Consider the following 23,682-nt stretch of genomic DNA (forward strand, 5'->3'; position numbering starts at 1 on the left):
GACCTTCCCTGCCATACTGCTATCTAGTTGCCAGGATCTGGACTGCTGTTGAACTATAGCAGCCTGTGCTATGGCTAGAAGCTATCCTGTTGGCTTTCCCACTGTCCCAACTAGCTGGACTCTATTTCCCCTTTCCTCCCTAAGGGACAGAACTTCACTTAACATCCTCCATGGATCTAGAGCTCAGAACTTGTTTTGTTCTATCCACTATGCCAGCTACCTTCCCCTTCCTCCTTGATTTTTGGCAAAGACAACTGCAGATTTTTGAATAATTGAAGTCTTTAATTACTATAATATACTCCTCTATTAAGCTTAAGGGAGTAGCTATAGGGTGCAATGGATAGAATGCTAGCCTTGAAGTCAAGAGAACTGAAGTTCAAATCCATCCTCAGACACTTGATACTAAGTCGCTATATGACCTTGGACAAGCCACTTATCCCTCTTTACCCTGAATCCATTGCTATCTATAGTTGTCCTGATTCATATCTGACCACTGAACCCAGATGGTTCTTGAGGAGAAAGTGAAGCTAGTGACTTAGCACATCACCTCCCTCTCTTTTTTTTTAATTTTTTTTTTAGTTTTTTTGCAAGGCAAATGGGGTTAAGTGGCTGGCACAAGGTCACACAGCTAGGTAATTATTATGTGTCTGAGGATGGATTTGAACTCAGGTCTAAGACCACTGCCATGGTCTTACTTGAGAACGAAGTTCACACAACATCATCATAGTTCATTTTCCAAACTCTTCATCTGGGTATTATTTTAATACTATTGGTAAATATTATGCATCAATGAAAAAACCATTTCTACTTTTCTCTACTCTTCTTAATCAACCTTTCTCCAAATACATTTCACCATCCACTTTTGATTCCTGATTGTTGTTGCTTTTTTATTTTAGCATATCGTTCACTTCCTACCTTTTACCTATTCTTTGAATAAAGTTGTTAGTTTTCTTTTTCAAAGAGGACCATGCTATTAGGGAATAGGATGTCATGACATCCAAGTGAATTGGATTTGAGTCATTAGCCTCACTTTCTTCTCTGGAACTATCTGAGTTTAGTGGCCAGGTATGGATCAAGATGACTGGGGATATCCCTAGATGACTTTTTTAAGCTAAAGTCTTTAACAGGGCTCAGTTTGACTGAAACAATTCAATGATTAGGCTAGGTAAGAAAAAGGTAAAGTAAAGAATGGACTCTTTTACTAAGTCAAAAACAATCAATCTGGGTAGGGTAAAATCCCTCTGGCCAAAACAGGATAAAATAATTCTATTTACATTCACTCTAAGCCAATCAGGGTATGATTACCAAGTAGGACTTGACCTGGGACCTTCTGTTGTCAATCAATGACAGAGTGATAAAACCCCAATCTATAATTTCAATAATTTTATTCCTTTGGACAGAACACCCTAAAGTAAGGGAAGAAAGGAAGAATGACAGAAAGAGAGAGAAGGAGAGGGAGGAAAGAGAAAGCAAGCTAGAGACAGAAAGATAGAGCTGTGTTGCCCAACTGGCAATCAGTGGGGCAGCTTTTACTGCTCACAATAGATTGTGATTTGCCCTTCTGTCCCCAAAAAGACCATGACATTAGGAATGGGATAATATGCAATGCATGATATGCAAATGAATTGGATTTAAAAACAGTTAGGTGGCACAGTGGATAGAATGCTGGACTTGGAATTAAGAAGACATCCTTATGAGTTCAAATATGATGACAGAAACTTTCTAGTTTGTGAAATCCTGAGTACTTAACCCTATTTCCCTCAGTTTCTTAATATGTAAAATGAGTTGGAGAAGGAAATAGCACACCTATTCTTCTGAATAAAGAATATATGCATTCAGAAACCTATTTCAATTATAGATTGTGTCTCATTTGAGTGGTGTTTAGAAAATAACAATTTCTCACCTGTGATTAGAATCTTTTGTTCCTCTTGCTGTTTGTCTAAACTTTGAACATTTGTGTGTCTATATAAATCCATACTTAGAGATATCAGATCTGCATATAAGGGAAGGGAATATATATCTCTTTTTGAGGAAAAACAAGTTAGATCATTTTTAAATTGAGAACTTTTGTTCAGATAGCTTAAATTCCTGGGAAAATTAGCCAATTTGATTAAATTAAATATAGGCATTAAGTAATTGTAATTGTTATATAAATGGATTTTTTTAAAGTAAAGATATCTGACAGGGACAGAAAAAATGAGAGAATTTATCCTGTTTCAGTGGTATTCCAAATGGATTGATGACTCACTTCCTGGTTTCTAAAAGCTTGAAACTTGAGGCAAAGATAGATTTTTATGCTCTTTGCAAGAATGTATTGGTGCTGGGTTTTCATTCAGATATCCAGAGGCAAGGAATTCACAACCCAGTGCTCTAAAAAACATCTTGCTTAGGTTTCTCTCTGTCTAATTCTGAAAGCAGACATCTGTTTTGTGTTAATTGAGCAAAGCTTAAATAGGGGAGTAAAGGCTATTAGCCAATTCCCCAGGTACTATTCTTGCACTCAACTATTCTGATGCTGAAAAAAGTGAGAGATAAACATGAAATTCATGTGATATTCAAATAATAGAATTTCTGCCATTAAAATCAATGAATGAATAGATGGAATTTTTCTTTCTTCAATACAGGACAAAATATTCTTTTAGTTCATAAATATTTTCATTTTATTTATGAATGCATTTAAAATTCATTTTAAAATGTAGGGCATATCTAATGAATATACAAATTAGAGCTGCTGTAAATCATTGATAACAGCTTAAATTTCCTCACATTCTGTCATCCTTTTACACATGAATGTTTCCATCCATGAAAATATGTGCTTTACATCTGCTTTTGATTTGGGTGAAGATACAGAACCAAATAGCCTATGAACAGCAGAATAGCCCAGATACTACACCATGAAATCTCAAAGTGAACTTTGAGCTCCAATTGTCACATTCTGTTTACCTTTTGATTTTTTCTTTTTCCAGCCTGGCTATAAGGTTCCTCTGCATAACTGGAGAGGCAAAAGGGAAAAGAGTCTTTACAAATACTTGCAGACAACTTTAAAGTTAGATGTAATGCTCATAGTATGTATGTTTTTTTTTTAAGTTTGGTGTCTTTCACTTTTACACTTTCCATAATTCTGAAAATATTCTTCATCTATCCTCACTAAAGAACCCCTCCATGTAACTAAAAATTAAAAAGAAAAAATTAAACATGTCAAAAATACTATGAAAAAAAGAAGGTTCACTCTCATATCACTTCTGAAAAACAGAACTTGGGAATTAAACAACAACAAAAAATATACTAATTAGTCAAAAATTCTGAAACGTTATTTAGCTTTTTCTCTGTTTTGAAGGTAAGAAATAGTGTTAGTTGGATTACATGCTTTGAAAGACTTTTTAGTCTGAGCAATGAGCAAATCTTAACAATATTGTCTGATGAAAGAAAGAATTGAACTTAGAATTAATATTAATATTAATAAAATAATTTTATTCATATGTTTTGGCTATTTGCCTCCACCCCTGATAACTACTTTAAAACTGTTTTCAAATTACAAATGCATTTTTTGAAAATGAAAGATAACTGATTTAGTAACTTATTTAATAATATAATTCAATGCTAGAGTAGAATTTCAGGACCAAGTTAACATACTCTATCTTCATGTATAGATATTTTTATTTGACACTGCAAGATAATATATAATTGATACAAAATTTATTAGAAAACAGTCCAATGGTTGTCTAGAATCATACTATTATTCATCTAGAAAGGTAGGGATCTCAGAGATTATCTAATCTATCCTGACCATTTAACACACAAAAGCGCTGAGGCTCATGGAGGGTGTTATTGCTTAAGAACATGCAAAAATCAACTTAATAGTTATTATTTGAACATATATATCCTGTTACACCTGAGCTAGTTTTTTTCCAAGGTACTTCAGTCATTTTTACCTTCACCATTCTGAGAAAATTGTTGACATTTTTCTATTATTATTATTATTATTATTATTCATTTATTTCATAGTGGTAGATTAATCCTCTTTTTGGTTTACTCCTCTCTTTAATTTTTTTTCCTATAAAATTTTCCTTGGGAATATTCTTCCAGTTTGTTTTTAATTTTAGTACATTTGCTCTACTTGTTATATTTACCTCTATTTTGAGATGATTGTATTTCTTTTTTTCAGTTATTTTGTTGTTTATTCAGTATTTGAGTTAGTATGACACTTATTGAATTGGTTGCATCATTGTACATACATAGATCTTTATATAATATTGAAATTTACAACTATTGAAATAGTATATATAAGTAGACAAAATCAGGTCCTTTGGAAAGGTGATTCATGGGGCCATGCTAAAGAGCTCTCTATTGGAGGGGAGCATATAATGGATCAATAAAGTATTGCTACTTTATTGGTATGAATGGTGTTGTGTCCAAGAATATTATGGACCCTTGGGAAACTAGCACCTACAAAACAGGCAGTGACATAACCTGTGATTCTGCTTGACAGCAACTATATTTGTGACTGTACAAGTCTGATCCAGCATCACTGTGCAAATAACAGGGTTTAACAAACAGTCACATTGTATTCCCCATTTCTAACTTTGGGAAGAGTCTAGAGTCTAGAGTGTGTTCTTAAGTTTTACATTTCTGGACTTCTGGCCAAGATGGCGGAGAGAAGACAGGCACAGTTCTAAAGTCTCCTGATCTCTTCCCCATCTATCACATGAAACAAAACTCTTAAAAGAATCCAACCCACAAAACCCAGAAAGAAAAGCCAGGAGAAAGAACATGTACCTCAGTATTTGTCTCGAGCAGCAGCTTTGGCCAAATTCGGGTGGGTGAGTCTGAGCTCAGAGGGAGGATCAGCCCCAGATCAGCCAGATTAACAGCTGAATTGGAACCAGGAGTCTGAGGGCCCGAGAGCCAGACCTGCTGAATCAGCGGTGGGGTTGGACGACAGGGGCTTGGGTCCATGGGGAAGCAGAGGCACTGGTGTTGGTACTGTCCCCCTGGAGCTTGGGGAATGGGCTGGGGGGTAGAGTTTTGGTGCAGGAGAGCTGGGGACACCATCCTGGGCTCCTCTGGTCCCATTGCAGCTCAGACCCCCTCCCAAACAAACAAATGCAAAGTACTTCTGCCTCAGGCCCAGGTGTGTGAGCAGAAGAACCAGCCCAGCTGAGGAATGACCTCAGGCCAGGGTAAAGCCCACCATTGATTGAAGGCAAAAGAATTCAATAGCTCCAACCCCTCCCTTCAAGCAAAGAGAGAAGGCCTCAACCAAGGTCACAGAGCTCCAGAGAAAACAACCAACACCTCCTACTAGCCAGCCAGAGAAACTGCACTCAGTGAGTAAAGCCGTTAGCAATCCCAAGCCCCAGTGAACTAGCCCCCCCACAACTTAAGGTCTTAGCAAAATGAAGAAAGGTCAGCGGAAAGGTGGATCCATAGAAAAATTCCTGGAAGGGAAAGACCCTAACTCAGAAAGACCTGGAACCTCTGAGAAGAATACAATCTAGTCTCCAGCACAGAAAGACTTCCTTGAAGAAATGAGGAAGGAGCTTAAAAATTTGGGAGAGACAATTAATACCTTGCAACAAGAAAACAAAACCTTAGAAAGTACAATTGGACAAACACAAAAGGAGAATAAATCTCTGAGATCATCAATTGTACAATTACAAGATGAGAATAAATCTCTCAGATCCTCAAATGAGCAAATGCAAAAAGAAATTAACTCTCTCAAAACCTCACTTGGTCAAATGGAAAGCTCTTTCAAAAGTAGAATTGACCAATTGGAAAAGGAGTTGCAAAAGGTTAATGAAGAAAACTCCTTCCCCCAAAAAAGAATGGAATCTACAGAAACTAATGACTCCATGAGACAGCAAGAGGCAGTTAAACAAAATAAAAAAAAATAGAAGCAAATATAAAATACCTCATCAACAAAACCACCGACCTCGAGAATAGATCAAGGAGGAGCAACATGAAAATTATAGGACTTCCTGAAAACATTGAAGAGAAGAAAAAACCCTGGACTTCATATTACAGGATCTAGTGATGGAAAACGGCCCTGATATCATGGAATCAGAGGGCAAAGTAGTTATTATTGAAAGAGTGCTTCGATCCCCACCAGAAAAAGATCCTAAAATGAAAACACCCAAGAATGTCATGACCAAACTCGAGAATTATCAGATAAAAGAGAAAATCCTGCAAGCAGCCAGAAAGAAACAATTTAAATATCAAGGAGCCACAGTAAGGATCACGCAGGACCTGGCTGCATCAACATTAAGGGATTGAAGGGCCTGGAACGAGATATTTTGAAGAGCAAGGGAGCTTGGAATGCAGCCAAGAATCTACTTTCCTGGAAGCTGAGCCTTCTCTTCCAGGGAAAATGATGGACATTTAACAAAATGGAAGAATTCCAAAAAGTTCTGATGAAAAGACCAGAGCTAAACAGAAAATTTGGACATCAAATAGGAGGTTCAAGAGACACATGAAAAGGTACAAAAAAAAAAAGAAGAGGGGGCGGTAAAAGGAAAAAAAAATGCAGTCTAGTGAGTTGAAACTGGCTATATCCCAGCATAGGGGGAAAAAAAGATTCTCATAAATCTTGAGAATTGTAACTCTAACAGAGAAATACACCTAGCCAGAAATAATGGACATTCATGACCTAACCATGAGACTGCTATCTAATGGGATGTAACTGGCTTTAACCCCACTTCAGAGAAAGAATCTAATAACTCTCAGGAATTTTGACTCTATTTGATAGAATATACTGAACTAGGAGGGACAGACACTCAGAATTTTCTATGACTTAGATAGAATGATCTAAAAAAACACTACCTCCTTAAAAAGGGGGACAGCAAAGAGATGGGAGGAGGGAGGGGACTGAATGGGGTAAATCTCATTACAATAAAAGGTACCAAAAGCCTATGGTAATAAAGGGGAAGAAGGGTGTAGAGGAGAAACACCTGAATCTTCTTCTCATCAGACTTGATTTAAAGTCAATTTACACACATACTCAGTTAACTTATAAAACAACTAACCTTTCAAGTATTGAAAGGGGAAAAGGGGAGGGGTGATAGAAAAAGGGAAGGGGAAATAACAAAAGGAAAGGAAGGGAAAAGGGAAAAAGGGAAAGGGGAAAGAAAGGGGAGGGTGTGATATAGGAGGGCAAACACATTGAAGGGGGTGGTATTAAGAAACAAAATGCTGCGGAATATAGATAAAGTGGAGGAAAGGGGAAAAATGCAAACAGAGGGAAGATAGCATGGAAGGTAATAAAGAATTATTAATCATAACCTTGAATGTGAATGGGATGAACTCTCCCTTAAAACGTAGGCAAATAGCAGAGTGGATTAAAAACCAGAATCCTACAATATGCTACTTACAAGAAACTCATTTGAAGCAGAGAGATACATATAAAGGTAAAACGCTGGAGCAAAATATATTTTGCTTTAGCTGAAGTAAAAAAAAATAATCAGGGGGTAGAAATTCTTATCTGAGACAAAGCAGCAGTAAAAATAGATAGCGTTAAAAGAGATAAGGAAGGAAATTTTATCCCCCTAAAGGTACCATAGACAATAAAGTCATTTCAATATTGAATAAATATGCACCCAGTGGGACAGCACTCAGATTCTTAGAGGAGAAGCTGAAAGAACTATAGCAAGACATAGACAGCAAAACTCTACTAGTGGGAGACCTCAACCTACCACTATCAGATCTATGTAAATCGAATCATAAAATAAAGAAGAAAGAAGTTAAAGAGGTAAATAGAATGCTAGAAAAAATAGATATGGTAGACTTGTGGGGAAAACTGAATGGGGAAAGAAAGGAATATACCTTTTTCTCTGCAGTACATGGAACTTATACAAAAATTGACCATATACTAGGGCATAAAAACCTAATGATCAACTGCAGAAAGGCAGAAATAGTGAATGCATCTTTCTCAGATCACAATGCAATAAAAGTCATATGCAATCCTGGGCCAAGGAGATATAGACCCAGAGCAAATTGGAAACTGAATAACCTCATTTCAAAAAATGAGTGGACCAAAAAACAAATTATAGAAAGAATTAACCATTTTATCCTAGATAATGATAATAATGAAACAACATACCAAAACCTATGGGATTCATTCAAAATGACTCTCAGGGGATATATTATAGCTCTAAATGCTTACATGAATAAATTAGATAAAGAGGAAATTAATGAACTAAACATGCAACTAAAAAAATTAGAGAAAGAACAAATCAAAAATCTCCAGTTAAATACCAAATTTGAAATTCTAAAAATTAAAGGAGAAATTAACAAAATTGAAAGCAAAAAAAAACCTATTGAATTAATAAATAAAGCCAAATGTTGGTATTATGAAAAAACCAATAAAATTTATAAACCTCTGGTCAATTTGATTTAAAAAAAAAGAAAGCAGAAAACCAAATTGCTAGTATCATAAATGGAAAAGGTGAACTCACCACCAATGAGGAGGAAATTAAATTAATAATTTGAAATTATTTTGCCCAACTCTATGCAAATAAATTTCATAATCTAAATGAAATGGATGAATATTTACAAAAATATAAGTTGCCCAGGTTAAATGAAGAAGAGTTTAAATACCTAAACAACCCTATCTCAGAAAAAGAAATTCAACAAACCATTATTGAACTCCCTAAAAAAAATGTCCAGGGTCTGATGGATTCACAAGTGAATTCTACCAAACATTTAAGGAACAATTGGTTCCCATCCTATATAAACTCTCTGGAAAAATAGGCAAAGATGGAACTCTGCCTAACTCTTTCTATGAAACCACTATGGTACTGTTACCTAAACCAGGAAGAGTTAAAACAGAAAGAAAATTATAGAACTATGTCCCTAATGAATATAGATGCAAAAATGCTAAATAAAATCTTAGCAAAATGATTACGACAAGTCATCACTAGGATAATACATTATGATCAAGTAGGATTTATTCCAGGAATGCAGGGTTGGTTCAATATTAGGAAAACTGTTAGTATACTAAATTATATCAACAACAAACCTATCTGAAATCATATGATCATATCAATAGATGCTGAAAAAGCTGTTGACAAAATACAGCATCCATTCCTAATAAAAACACTAGAGAGTGTAGGAATAAATGGACTGTTCCTTAAAATAATTATCAGTATCTATTTGAAACCATCAACAAGCATTATATTCAATGGGGAGAGGCTAGAGGCATTCCCAATACAATCAGGGGTGAAACAAGGGTGCCCATTATCACCACTACTATTCAATATTGTATTAGAAATGTTAGCATCAGCAATAAGAGAAGAAAAAGAAATTGAAGAAATTAGAATTGGGAAGGAAGAGACAAAACTCTCACTCTTTGCAGATGACATGAAGGTCTACCTAGAGAATCCCAAGAAATCATCCAAAAAACTACTGTAAACAATTAGAAATTTTAGCAAAGTTGCAGGTTATAAATTAAACCCTCATAAGTCCTCAACTTTTCTGTATGTGTCTAGCAAGAAACAGCAGGAAGAGCTAGAAAGAGAAATCCCATTCAAAGTAACCTCAGACAATATAAAATATTTGGGAGTCTATTTGCCAAGACAGACTCAGAATGTTTTTGAAAACAATTATAAAACACTTCTCACACAAATTAAATCAGATTTAAATAACTGGGCAAATATCAACTGCTCATGGATAGGTAGAGCTAATATAATAAAAATGAAAATTCTACCAATACTAAACTATCTGTTTAGTGCCCTACCAATCAAAATTCTGAAAAATTACTTTAACGAGTTAGAAAACATTGTAAGTAAATTCATATGCAGAAATAAAAAGTCAAGAATTGCCAGGAGCTTAATGGAAAAAAGTGCAAAAGAAGGTGCTTAGCCTTACCTGATCTAAAATTATATTATAAAGCATCAGTCATCAAAACTGTTTGGTATTGGCTAAGAAATAGAGTGGTGGACCAGTGGAATAGACTAGGTGTAAAAGCAGGAGATGATTACAGTAATCTGCTGTTTGATAAATCCAAAGAGTCTGGCCATTGGGATAAAAACTCCCTCTTTGATAAAAATTTCTGGGATAATTGGAAGTTAATATAGAAGAAACTTAGATTAGACCAACACTTCACACCCTTTACCAAGATAAGATCCAAATGGTTACAGGACATAGACATAAAAAAAAAACAATACTATAAGCAAATTAGAATATCAAGGATTAGTCTATCTGTCAGATCTATGGAAAGGGGAGCAGTTTATGACTAAGGAAGAGGTGGAGAACATCACCAAAAATCAATTAGATGATTTCAATTACATTAAATTAAAAAAGCTTTTACACAGATAAAACCAATGTAACCAAGATAAAAAGGAATGTAGTAAATTGGGAAACAATCTTTACAAGTAATGATTCTGACAAAGAACTCATTTCTAAAATATACAGAGAACTGAATGATATTTTTAAAACAGAAAGCCATTCCCCAATTGACAAATGGTCAAAGGATATGCAAAGGCAACTTACAGGTGAGGAGATCATTGCAATCCATAGCCATATGAAAAAAATGCTCTAAATCATTAATTATTAGAGAAATGCAAATTAAAGCTTCTCTGAGGTACCACCTTACACCTCTCAGATTGGCCAATATGACCAGGAAGGATAATGATCATTGTTGGAAGGGTTGTGGGAAATCTGGGACACTATTACACTGTTGGTGGAGCTGTGAACTCATCCAACCCTTCTGAAGAGCTATTTGGAACTATGCCCAAATGGCAACAAAAATGTGCATACCCTTTGAACCAGCAATACCACTACTGGGTCTATACTCTGAAGATGATGAAAAAGGGTAAAAACATCACTTGTACAAAAGTATTTATAACAGCCCTGTTTGTGGTGGCAAAGAATTGGAAATCAAGTAAATGTCCTTCAATTGGGGAATGGCTTAGCAAACTGTGGTATATGCATGTCATGGAACACTATTGTTCTATTAGAAACAAGGAGGGATGGGATTTCAGGGAAGCCTGGAGGGATTTGCATGAACTGATGCTGAGTGAGATGAGCAGAAGCAGAAAAACACTGTACACCCTAACAGCAACATGGGAATGATATTCAACCTTGAAGGACTTGCTCACTCCATCAGTGCAACAATCAGGAACAGTATTGGGCTGTCTGCAAAGGAGAGTGCCATCTGTATCCAGATAAGGAGCTGTGGAGTTCGAACAAAGTGCAAGGACTATTCCCTTTAATTTAGAAAAAAACAGATATCTTATTGTCTGATCTTGTTACCTCTTAGACTTCTCTCCTCTTCTTTAAGGATATGATTTCTCTCTCATCACACCCAATTTGGATCAAGGTACAACATGGAAACCAAGTAAAGACTGACAGAGTGCTTTCTGTGTAGGGTGGAGTGGGGGGAGGGAAGCAAGTTTGGGGGGAAAAAGTAAAACACAAATAATATCTTTAATAAAAATAAATTTATAAAAAATAAAAAATAAAAACAAAACAAAACAATAAAAAAGTTTTACTTTTCTGGTGTTCAATTACTAAATCAGAGGAAGGATTTGACCATAGCACATCATACACAATCCCTTAATCACTGTCGTGTTCTCAAGACAGTAAAATGGAAGCACATTTAAAGTTTTAAAATTGAAGCTCCTTCTGGATTCCCCAAAGTGTTTCTGCACTCTTTTTTAAATGGGCCTCCTCCTCCACAGTCAAATTTACATTCACCACATCAGAAATACCATTCTGTCCCAAGACACAAGGGACACCAAGGAAGACATCTTCATTAATGCCATATAGACCCTTAATCATGGTGGAAATTGGATGCACTCTCCTAAGATTTTTCATAATGCTGTCTGCCAATTCTGCCACAGACTAGCCAATGGCCCAAGAAGTATAGCCCTTCAGCTTGATGACTTCATAAGCACTGTCAACCACATTTCCTCTAATAAAAATATATTGTAAATATTCATCTCTTAATATTGAGCAAATAATAACTATATATTTTCACAGAGATAATTATACAAATACTGTAATCAGTTCCAGAATACATGATTTTAGCTAAGTATCTGCACTACTAGCTAGGCATTTATAGAATTCTATTAAATTATTCTTTATTAAATTTATTAAATTTTTCTTAAATTATAAAATTTCATTTCATATTACCATTTTCAAATGCAAAAAAAGGTGGAAGCTCCAGTATTTTAAGACAGGATTCATAAATGAATTTCAAGATGTGGAAATTTCTTTTACATTTGCATTGAGGTTGAAAATAGCAAGTGGAACTGTAGTTTGAACTAAGAAAATATATCCATTGCAAATTTGTATGGGAATAATAATTTTGCTATTGTTTTAATTTTTGATTTCTAGGAAAGATTATAAAGCAGCTTGATATTACTTATGATTTTAACAATTTGAGTTGTTATTGAATTGATGGTATAACTAGCAAATATGAATGCTGTTTTGCAATGGAATTTTTATGTTGACCTCATTAAGAAAAAATTTCAAGTCCTTTTTGAAAAATTCTTTCCAAAGCCATTCAGAATTGATAATAGCATTTGAGTAGAATTATTTTTTTCAGTAAAACTTCAAAATGTCCCTGGAAGTAAAAATCATCATGAAACTTTAAAAATCTTCTTTTCTTGTTTTGACAATATGCTTTTCATAAAAATGAATATTTTCTTTTGTTGTTAAGTCATGTGACATTATGGCCCTACTTATGTGGCAAAAATACCAAAATGGGTTGCAATTTTATTCTCTCATTTTGCAGATTAGGAAATTTGGAACAAACGGGGTTAAATGACTTACCTAGAGTGACCCAATTTAAAGTGTCTGTGGCAGGATTTAAACTCAGATCTTCCGAACTCCAGATCTAGAGTCCTGTATACTGTTCTGTGTACTTAGCTGCCATTATTGCATTATAACATTTAATATGGTATTTGAATAAAGGTGGGTATAATAAAATAAATGTTTTTGGACACAGATTTGAATTATTTTATTATTTTCACTTCGTGAAATATTATCCTACTTTTGATATTTTTCAGACCTTGAAGAAATGAACTACAACAAAATTAACATTCTCACTATCAAAGTAACTAGAACATATCAAATAGGAAGAATAGCTTGCAGATTTTCATATATGCCATAAATAAATCAAGAGTGATTTCCTCTTATAGCCAGAGGTGCCAACAATGATAATTATATTTACAAAATGCTTTAATGTTGAAATTTTTTCCCTCACAACTTTCAAGATAAATTCAATTCTTATCACCCACTTTTGAAACTGAGGAAAGTGAGGTAAAGAGAGGGGAAGTGATGAGACCATGATTTTACAATAAATATTTGCCAGCTTGTCCCTCAAAATTCAGTGTTATGTCCACTGGCCTAAACCAGTTATTTTGTGGAATACTTAGGCATCTTGCCTTAAACACACATAGGGAGAGTAACAGCAGAGGAGTATGAAATTAATTTCACATTATATATATATATATATATATATATATGTATATGTATATGTATATACATATATATATCTCCTTATCTGTTGAAAAACACAAAGTCAAAAAATTTCATTAATGAAAAGATAATACAAATTGAATATACTTTAATTTTCAATTTTCAGTGTAAAAGTGAGTGGAAATGAGAGAGTGGTAGAATTCAAGGTATAAAATATTTTAAAGGAGAGACAAAGAAATAAAAGAAAACTAGCACTAATGAATTATTCGATATCCTTACATCTCCATCATGAATATTTTGTCCAAAAATAAAATAAAATTGGATGGTACTGGATGAATATCAGTTAATAACATGATTAAAATGAAGTTGACTATGAAATAACAGATACAAAGTCAATGGTTAAAATATCATGATCATTTTAGAATTATTGTTGTTGTACTGCAAAATGAAGGAGGATCATGACATCATGACATCAAATGAATGATGGTATGACTTGCACAATATCTTTATTATAGGGAGGGAAGTGATGTTCAATGACATCCTTATCACCACCTTATTCAGATCCATTTTCACCCCATGGCCTGATTTTGATGGAAAACGGTTTATGGTCTGAGTACTGTGGAAGTCCTTGACATTTTGGATATGGTTTAAATGTGATTGCAGCTATGAAATTTGGTTTTCAACTTACTTTATTGAATCAAAATTAAATCAACCACCTTTTACGTGGCACTTTCTTTTTCCTTGACTTCTATGATACTGAACTCAAGGTTCTCCTTTTTTGTTCTGATATCTTCTTTGACTCATTTTTTCTTCCTGTATCATGTTACCTAAGTTAAATGGCATTTTTCAGGGATCAGGAATATCCTTGAATGAAGAGAGGGCAATGTTTTTCTCTGTGGAACATGCAAAGTCTTATGGAAAAAGAACAAGTATAAAAAAGGCACATGGATTATACCAAGATAAATGTAGAGTGCAAAAACTAAACAGGCAGAGAAGGATAGGGTGCCCAAACTCTCAGGTCCAAGAGATACACACAATGAAATAGGGAGCTAAAATATAGAGAACCTTCAAAAGTTAACTTGAATATAACTCAACTCAGTTCCTTAAATCTTCTAAATTACTGATTACAGTCCTAACTCCTGCCTGACCCCAATCATCAGCACTGAATTTGATAAATAGAGAAATAGCATGATCCAACCTGTACTTTATGAAGATTGCTTTCCTAGTTATCTGGAAGATTAATTGTAGAAGGGAGAAATATAGCCAGAAGAGTATATGAGAGACTATAAAAGAGTTTAGAAATAGTGTCCTTGTAGAGCCCTGGGCTTTCTCTCACATCATTTAATAGGTGTATCCTATGAAGTTCTTTCCTTGGCCCTTTTTCCTCTTCCCTTACCTTAATAATTATAATGAGATAATGTATTATTACCATAGAAAGAGTACAGACTTTAAATTTACCTCAAGATTTTTTCAACACGAGTTGTAAGGACCTATTATAAAATTGGTGGATAGATTTCATGGGGTCTTGAAACTTAATTTATCATATATGAAGATGAGTAGAAAAACTACATTCATATAATTTAGCAATTCTGTAATTAATCAGGACCTACTGCCTTAGTTTTCATCTTTCTGGTACTTCAAAAAGCATACAGATATGTATATATAGATTAGCTACATATATATATATATATATATATATATAAAATATATGCACATAATTGTATATAATGTATAAATGTATATCAGTGAATACTTATATATACACATAAGCTTATATTTACTATTTATGCTTTTGCATAATCTTTAATAATCATATATAACTATATATATATATATATATGTCTATGAAAAATCATGGATTTTGAGATCCTTTTCACTTTTATACCTATTATACAATGATTACATGCAAATCAATGAAAATGAGAGATCATAGGGTAGGGATTTGTCTATCCTTGAGATTTCAGAGACATTCTAATTCACTTCCAAAACTACCAAATATTTATCTTTCAAAAACTGTGCAATACAATAAATAGAATAGTGAAAAGTCTCCTGAATGTCTTCTGACAGGTTAGTGACTCAAATAATGGCAGTAGGATCTGGGTTCAAATTTGACCTCAGTCTTATTAATTTTGTGATCCTAGGCAAGCAAGTCTTCTCTGTTTCTGTTTTCCCATTCATAAAAAAGGAATAAAAGCACCTATGTCACAAGATTATTATGAAATTTAAATGAGATTAATTTTATAAAACAATTTACAACATTCTAAGTATGATATAAATATTATATGTCATTAATGGTATTATAATTTTACAATGTAATAGATGAAAGAAGTAATTTCATCTATATCCTTCATTTTACATATGAAGAACCTGAGTTTCTAATAAAGTAAATAGCTTGTCCAGTGTCATGTAGACACTAAGTGGAAGAGTAAGTTTAGAATATTGGTCTTCTAACTCAAATCCAGATTTCTCATACTATATGATACCATTTTATTTTGCTTTAGTTTCTAATAATCACAGTGATTTCTATTGCAGAGCTAGATTCCATCCCTAGCTTCATTAGCAACAAACTCCATGAACAAAGTTTCATATCCCACTAATTCACTAAAATTAACCTCTCTGTCTCAGTGCTTTCTTTGATAAAAAAAAGATTAGATGAGCTTATCTCATATGTTCAAGTTCTATAACATTATTCATTCTTTTCTAAGAAGATTCTGTAACAAAGGCAGTCTGACAACATAAATCTTGAAATAAATTAGGAAAGTATTTGACACTGTTTTAAGTAATGCTAAAATGAGAGAAAAAAAATTCAAGCATTCCCTAGATATTAACCATGATTTTCTTCCAAAATTTAAATAACCAATATCAAATTCTTTAAAAGTTCCTAGGTTTTCTTAATTTTGAAATTAAATATTTTAAAAAATTCACTCTTTGGAATCATCTTAAATCAAACATTTTCCTATTTTGTTTTTTAGCTTGATGACTCACTAAATCAGATTCATAAACTACAGCGATCTCTGGATGAACAAATAGAAATGAATGATAATCTGCAGCTTCAGGTCAATCATCTACAAAGAAGGTAATGATTATGCAGTAACATTTTGTTCAACCTTGAATCTGTGGGAATGCAAAAATATGCTCTTTTACTTCTAAATGTAATCGCATTTCCATCAATCATCAATTAATTAGTTTTCTTATTTTCTTACATACTTATTATTTGTAAGAGTTGCACTTCATAGACTGGGATATTGAAAAAAGGGGATTTATAGAAAATTATGATGCATTCCATTAGAATTTCATACTGTCAGATTGTGATAGGGAACCAGTATCATATAGTGATAAAAATGTCTTTGAAATCAGAAGACTAGAGTAAAAATCCTCACTTTGTCATTTACGGTTATATGTGATTTGTATTTCTATAAATTTCATTTACTTATTTGTAAGATGAGAAAATTGAATTAGATGACCCCTACAATACCTTCTATTTCTATATTTATGATCCCATTATTACCAAGAAACTTCTGGATATTTAGTTTTCATATATTTGTAAAACTGCAGTTTTTTCTCGTGGTTGATTTATTTATTTTTTTTGTCAATAGGAATTTAGTCTTCAGTTTTACGCTTCTTTTAGGCAGTAAGCCTTTTGTGAATTCAAGTTCTTAAAAATGTTTTGTAGGGAGAAACTAGGTGGTGCAGTAGATAGAGCACTGACCTTCAAGCCAGGAGGACTGAGTTCAAATTCGGATTCAGACACATAATGATTACCTAGTTGTGTGACTTTTGGCAAGTCACTTAACCCCATTGCCTGGATTTCTTTTACTTAAATATGGTTATTTATTCTCAAGGTTTTCTTTCTTTTTTGATCTGGGAGAAGGGAGAGGTACAAATTGCAATGCAAACATATACACGTATATGGGTATGTGTATTCAAAACCAAATATTACAGATGAGATTTATAGTATTAAATCCAATTTTACACTGTATATCTAAATATTAATTTAGTGTTTCTTTAGTAAGAACAAATAAATATGAATATATGCATATATTCATATTTATACATATCTAGATATATTTATATATGTATATGTTATCATATTATAAATAAATTCATGTATTACATTATGTGAAAGACACTGACTTTGTAAACAAATTCTGTTACTTTCATCCAGTAGCTATGTGGTCATAAACTATTCACTTCATCTCTCATAGGAATGGTAAAACTTTCATAACCTCACATGGTTATTATGATAAACATGTTTATGAATCATAAGTCATTGCATTTATCAATCATTTATTTTTTCTTGAGATATTGAAATATTTCTTTGAAATATATATCTATATATATATATTTTGCCCAAACATTCTAACTTCTGGTATAAGAAATCAGTATTTGACAAATACTGCTGATAAAACAAGAAAATAGCATGACAAAACCTAGATGACTTCACACAAATCAAGATAAGGTCAAAATAGGTACAGGATTCAGAGATAAAGAATATCATAAGGCAGCTCTATAGAGAGAAGAGGGGATTTTATAACCAAGTAAGAGATTCAGAACATTATAAATTACAAAATACATAATTTCAACTAGATTAAATTTAAAAAAGGTTTTATACAAAAACATTGATGCAACCAAGATTAGTAGGAATGCAAAAAGTTGGAAAACTAATTTCACTGCTATTGTTTTTGATATATTGGGAAGAGTGAAAAATTTATAAGACTACATGTCATTCTCTAATTGACAACTGGTCCAATTATATAAAAAAGCAGTTTTCAGATAAAGTAATTAAAGTTATCTATAAACCTGGAATATCATATTTTGGGTGGACAAAGGATCTTGGATTGCAACCAAGAATTTAGTAGCATACAAAAAGACAATATATTCAATTATGGGAAAGGAGGGACATTCAATGGTTCAGTGAAATACAGGATTTCCAGAATTTCCTGATAAAAAGAGAAACTAAACAGAGAATTAAATCTACAAATACAGGATTCAAGAGAAGTAGGAAAATATACCCAGAAAAGGAAAAAACAAAACAAAGGATAATCAAGAACATAAATTGTACACACTCTTCAAATTATTGTATTTCATGTAGAATAGTTAAAGGTTTGATATAGTCAAAGAGATTGAATTTAGAGGATATGGATATGGTTAATTCCTGTCCTCCTTTTGAAGAAGACCAAAATGACATGACTATGTTTGAGACAAATAGTTCAGGTGCAAAGGGCTGGGGTGTTTGATATAAAATTATGTGTCTCACTTTTCCATTAAGCTATTTTAATTATGTCTTTAATTATGTCTTCAGCACTTTCTCTGAAGAAGGTATCAGATGCTGGGCAATCCTTAGCTAGTGATTCCATACCTTAGAAAAAAAATGGTAAAATTCTTATGAGAGACCTTCAGAATGTCCCAGTAGAGTACTTAGAGACTCTATTGTTAATTAAATCAGTGACTTTACCTTAGTAGATACTTAGAGGTTTGTCTTACTATAGGAACAGTGTAGTGGGGAGGACCTACAAAGATGTGCTAGACATAAAGAGATTAGGAAGTGATTAATCCTTACTTTTGTTAGAGGTGGTTTAAATACCATGGTTGGAGAACTAAAGGAGGAGGATTGTGGGAGAAAGTATTCTTGGTGGTGGAGTGCAAATTTAGTCATTAAGAACTTTCCAGTACTTATAGCCCTTTCAGATTCTTATAGGTAACTAAATCAACTGTAAGAATTAAGTCAGGGTTGAACTTAATCCATACATTATTTAAGAAGGGGTTAAGAACTGGGGGGGGGGGGTGAGATACTTATTAGTTAATTTAATTGTACCTTACTTAATCCATACTTTACTTAACAAAGGGTTAAGTATGCTTGGAGGGAAGGTGGAAGTGTAGGAGGAAATATGCTTGGGGGAAAAGATTCAAATAGTTCATGAAATGATATGGCTTTGGTTGATACTTTGACACTTGAGAATTGTATGTCCTTGCAGGGTACTTGAAATGGGGGTAAGGAAAATAATTGATTATAATTTTATGTAATTCAAGAGTCTTGAAAAGTATGTGAAGGTACCTAGTGACTTTGAGGCAATGCTGCGTTTCAATCAATCAATCAATATGTGATCATACTTTGATAACAGGAGTTTATCAAGCAATCAATTAATTAAGCTGTGATCAATTATACCAAATTAATAGCATGTGTAATAACACCAGGTAAAGAAGCACAAAGATTTATAATTTTAGAGGGAGAAAAGGGAGGGTGTGAACACTGAATAAATTGTATTCAATGTATTTGATTCAGAGAGAGTAAGATATATTCCCACTTGGGTTTAAAAAAAAAATCTATCCTACTCTGTGGGGGGGCAGGGAAAGGAAGAGATGAAGGACTAAGGTACTGATAAAAAGGAAGACAATGGTATAAGTGAAAATAAACTTGAAGTTAAATTGTAAAATAAAAGTTGAAGGGTAAAGGGAGCAAAACTTTGGTGAGGATGAATAAGAGAAAAGGAAAGAAAATTATAAATGAGGAAAGATAGCAGGGTGGGAAAAACAGAACTAGCAAACTTAACTGTAAATGTGAATGGGATGAACTGTCCCATAAAATGGAAGCAGATAACAGAATTGATTAAAAAACAAAATCCTACAATATGTTGTTTATAAGAAATATATTTGAAGCAGAGAGATACACACACAAGGTAAAAGTAAAATGATGAAGTAAAATATAGTATGCTTCAGCTGAAGTAAAATCATCAGGGGTAGCAATCCTTATATCAGATAAAGCAAAAGCAAAAAAATGATCTCATTAGAAAGGATAAGGAAGGAAACTTCTTAAAGGCACCAAAGCTAATGAAGCCATATCATTATTAGTCATGTATGCACCTAGTGGTATAGCATCCAGATTTCTAGAGGAATAGTTGAGTGAATTACAAGGAGACATATGGAGTAAAATTCTAATAAGGGGGGGGTCTCAACCCCCCCCCTCAGAACTAAATCTAACAACAAAATAAATAAGAACTAAGTTAGAAAGTGAATAAAATATTAGTAAACAGTTACAATAGACTTCTGAAGAAGACTGCTCAGATTAACAAAAGAGGAAATGACATACTTAAATAATAACCCCATTTCAGAATAAGAAAATGAAGAATCAATCACTAAACTCCTTAAGAAAAAGGTTTCAGGTTCAGATGGATTTACAAGTGATTTCTTCCAAACATTTCAGGAACAATTAATTCCTATTCTACAAAACCTATATTAAAAAATATGAAGAGAAGGATTTCTGTCAAATTCTTTTTTTAGCACCAAAATGGTGTTGATGCCTAAACCAGGAAGAATTAAAATAGACAAAGAAAATTATAGACAAATCTCCCTAATGAATATTGATGTATTTTGTTTTTAATGATGTCTCTAATCTCTTCCATGGTCATAAACTTTTCCTCTTTCCATAGATCTGACAGGGATACTATTCCTGTTTCTCTTAGTTTGCTTATACTATTGACTTTTATGTGTAAATCCTGCACCCATTTTGATCTTGGTATATGCTGTGAGAAGTTGATCTAATCCAAATTGCTATCATATCATTTTATAGTTTTTCCAGCAGTTTTTATTGAATAGGAAGTTCTTATCTCAGAAACTGAACTTTTTTGGGTTTATCAAACAACAGATTACTACAATCATTTCCTGCTATCTCTTTTCATCTAGTATATTCCACTGCTTTACCACTCTAATTCTTATCCAATAACAGGCAGTCTTGATGATTGTTTTTTAATAATATATTTCTAGATCTGGTAAGCTTCTTTTGCATTTTTTCATTGAATCCCTTAATATTCTTGACTTTTTCCAAATGAATTTAGTTACAATTTTTTCTAGCTCACTAAAGTAAGTTTTGGAAGTTTGATTGGTATTGCACTAAATAAGTAGTTTAATTTAGGTAGAATCATCATTTTTACCTCAGCCTATGATGAGCTGTTGATATTTGAAAGGTTTTTAGATATGATTTTATTTGTTTGAAAACTCTTTTATAGTTGTTTTCAGAGTTTCAGAGTCTGCCTTGGCAGGTATACTCCCAAGTATTTTATGTTGTATAAAACTATTTTCAATGTTACTACTCTTTCTAGCTCTTGCTGCTATATCTTGTTATTAATATATAGAAATGCTGAGGATTTATGTGAGTTTATTTTATATCTTGTGACTTTGCTAAAGTTGATAATTGCTTCCAGGAATTTTGAGATGATTTTTTAGGGTTCTCTAGGTATCCCATCATGTCATCTGCAAAAAGTGAGACTTTTGTTTCTTCCTTCCCAATTCTAATTTGTTCAGTTTCTTTTTCTTCTCTTATTGCTAAAGCTAACATTTCAAATAAAATATTAAATCCTAGTGGGGATAAGAGGCAACCTTGTTTCATTTTGATCTTATTGGGAATGATTCTAGCTTATCCCCATTGCATATAATGCCTGTTGATGGTTTCAAATAGATACTGTTTATCCTGCTAAGGAACAGTTCATTTATTCTTATGCTCTCTAGTGTTTTTAGGAGGAATGGGTTCTGTTTTTTTCGCAAAAGCTTTTTTTAACATCTATTCAGATAATCATATGATTTCTGTTATTTTTGTTATTGATATAGTCATTTGTATTGACAGCTTTCCTCATATTGAACCAACCCTGCATTGCTGGAATAAATCCAGCTTGGTCATAGTATATTTTCCTAATGATAATTGCTATTTTATTTAAGATTTTTACATCGATATTTATTAGAGAAATTGGTCTATAATTTTCTTTCTCTGATTTGACTCTTCCTGGTGTAGGTATCAGCACCATAAATTTATCATAGATGGAATTAGGCAGAATTCCATCTTCACCTATTTTTTATATAAAATTGAAATGAATTGTTCCTTAAAAGTTTGAGAGAATTCACTTGTGAATCATTCTGGCCATGGAAATATTTTCTTGGGGAATTCATTAATGGATTGTTGAATTTCTTTTTTCTGAGATAGTATAATTTGGGGATTTAATTTTCTCTTCATTTAACCTGTGCACCATGTATTTTTGTAAATATTCACTCATTTGCTTAGATTGTCAAATTTTTGGCATATAATAGGACAAAATAATTCTGAGTTATCACTTTAATTTCTTCCTCATTGTTAATGAGTTCACCTTTTTCACTTTTGACATTAGTAATTTGGTTTTTTTCTTTCTTTTTTGAAAATCAAGTCAACCAAAGTTTTATCTATTTTATTGTTTTTTCCTAAAACTATTGGTTCTATTTATTTACTTCAATTGTTTTGCTTTCATTTTTATTAATGTATCCTTTAAATTTTAGAATTGCTAATTTGGTATTTAATTGGGGGTTTTTAATTTATTATTTCTCTAGATTTTTTAGTTATTTTCTTTTGAGTTCCTCTTTCACTATTTTATGCATGTAAACATTTAGAGGTATAATATATCCCCTAATAACTGTTCTGACTACATCTCACAAATTTTGATATATTGTCTCATTTTAGTCATCTTCTAGGATGAAATCCTTAATTCTATCAATTATTTGTTGTATGATCCACTGATTAATTAAAGCAAGGTTATTTAGCTTCTAATTAGTTTTAGGTCTATCTCTCCTTGTCCCATTATTGCACGTGATTTTTATTGCATTATGGTCTGAAAGGGACTGTTCACTGTTTCTACCATTCTGCATTTGATTATGAAGTTTTTCTGTCTGAGTACATGGTCAATTTTTGTGTAGGTGCCATGTACTTCAGGTAACAAAAGGTATACTCTTATGTCTGTTCAATTTTCTCCAAAAGTCTATCATGGCTTGGCTTTCTAACATTCTATTTATCTCCTTAACTTCCTTCTTATTTATTTTATGGTTAGTTTTATCTAATTGTGAGACTGGAAAATTGAAGTTTCTCACCAGTAGAGTTTTGATGTCTATGTCTTCCTGTAATTTATTGTGCTTATCCTACAAGAATTTGGATGCTATACCACTTGATATGTGTATATATATATATATATATATATATATATACACATATATATATATATGTATATATGTATGTATATAGTGTTGATCTTTTAATGAAATCTATTTTTGCTACTGTTTCACATGAAATAAGGATTGCTATCACTATCTTTTTTACTTCAGCTGAAGCATAATATAATCTGCTCCAATCTATTACCTTTACTCTGCATGTATCTTTCTGCATCCACTGAGTTTCTTGTAAGTAGCATTTTGTAGGATTCTCATTTTTAATCCACTCTGCCTTTTGCTTACTTTTGATGGGAGAATTCATTC

At 32.9% G+C, this 23,682-nt stretch overlaps 1 protein-coding gene across 4 annotated transcripts in view; it reads left to right on the forward strand.

The window, feature by feature from the left end:
- Positions 1-23,682, forward strand: part of CCDC102B (coiled-coil domain containing 102B) — an 836,813-nt gene that overhangs the window by 562,429 nt on the left and 250,702 nt on the right. For all 4 annotated transcript variants that reach the window (XM_074208366.1, XM_074208368.1, XM_074208367.1 and 1 more), the window contains one exon: positions 16,392-16,495. In XM_074208366.1, the coding sequence (XP_074064467.1) occupies positions 16,392-16,495 (104 nt within the window). The remainder of the gene's footprint in view (positions 1-16,391; positions 16,496-23,682) is intronic.

This window comes from Macrotis lagotis, chromosome X (genome assembly GCF_037893015.1).
Source record: "Macrotis lagotis isolate mMagLag1 chromosome X, bilby.v1.9.chrom.fasta, whole genome shotgun sequence".
In the NCBI taxonomy this organism is placed as follows: Eukaryota; Metazoa; Chordata; class Mammalia; order Peramelemorphia; family Peramelidae; genus Macrotis; species Macrotis lagotis.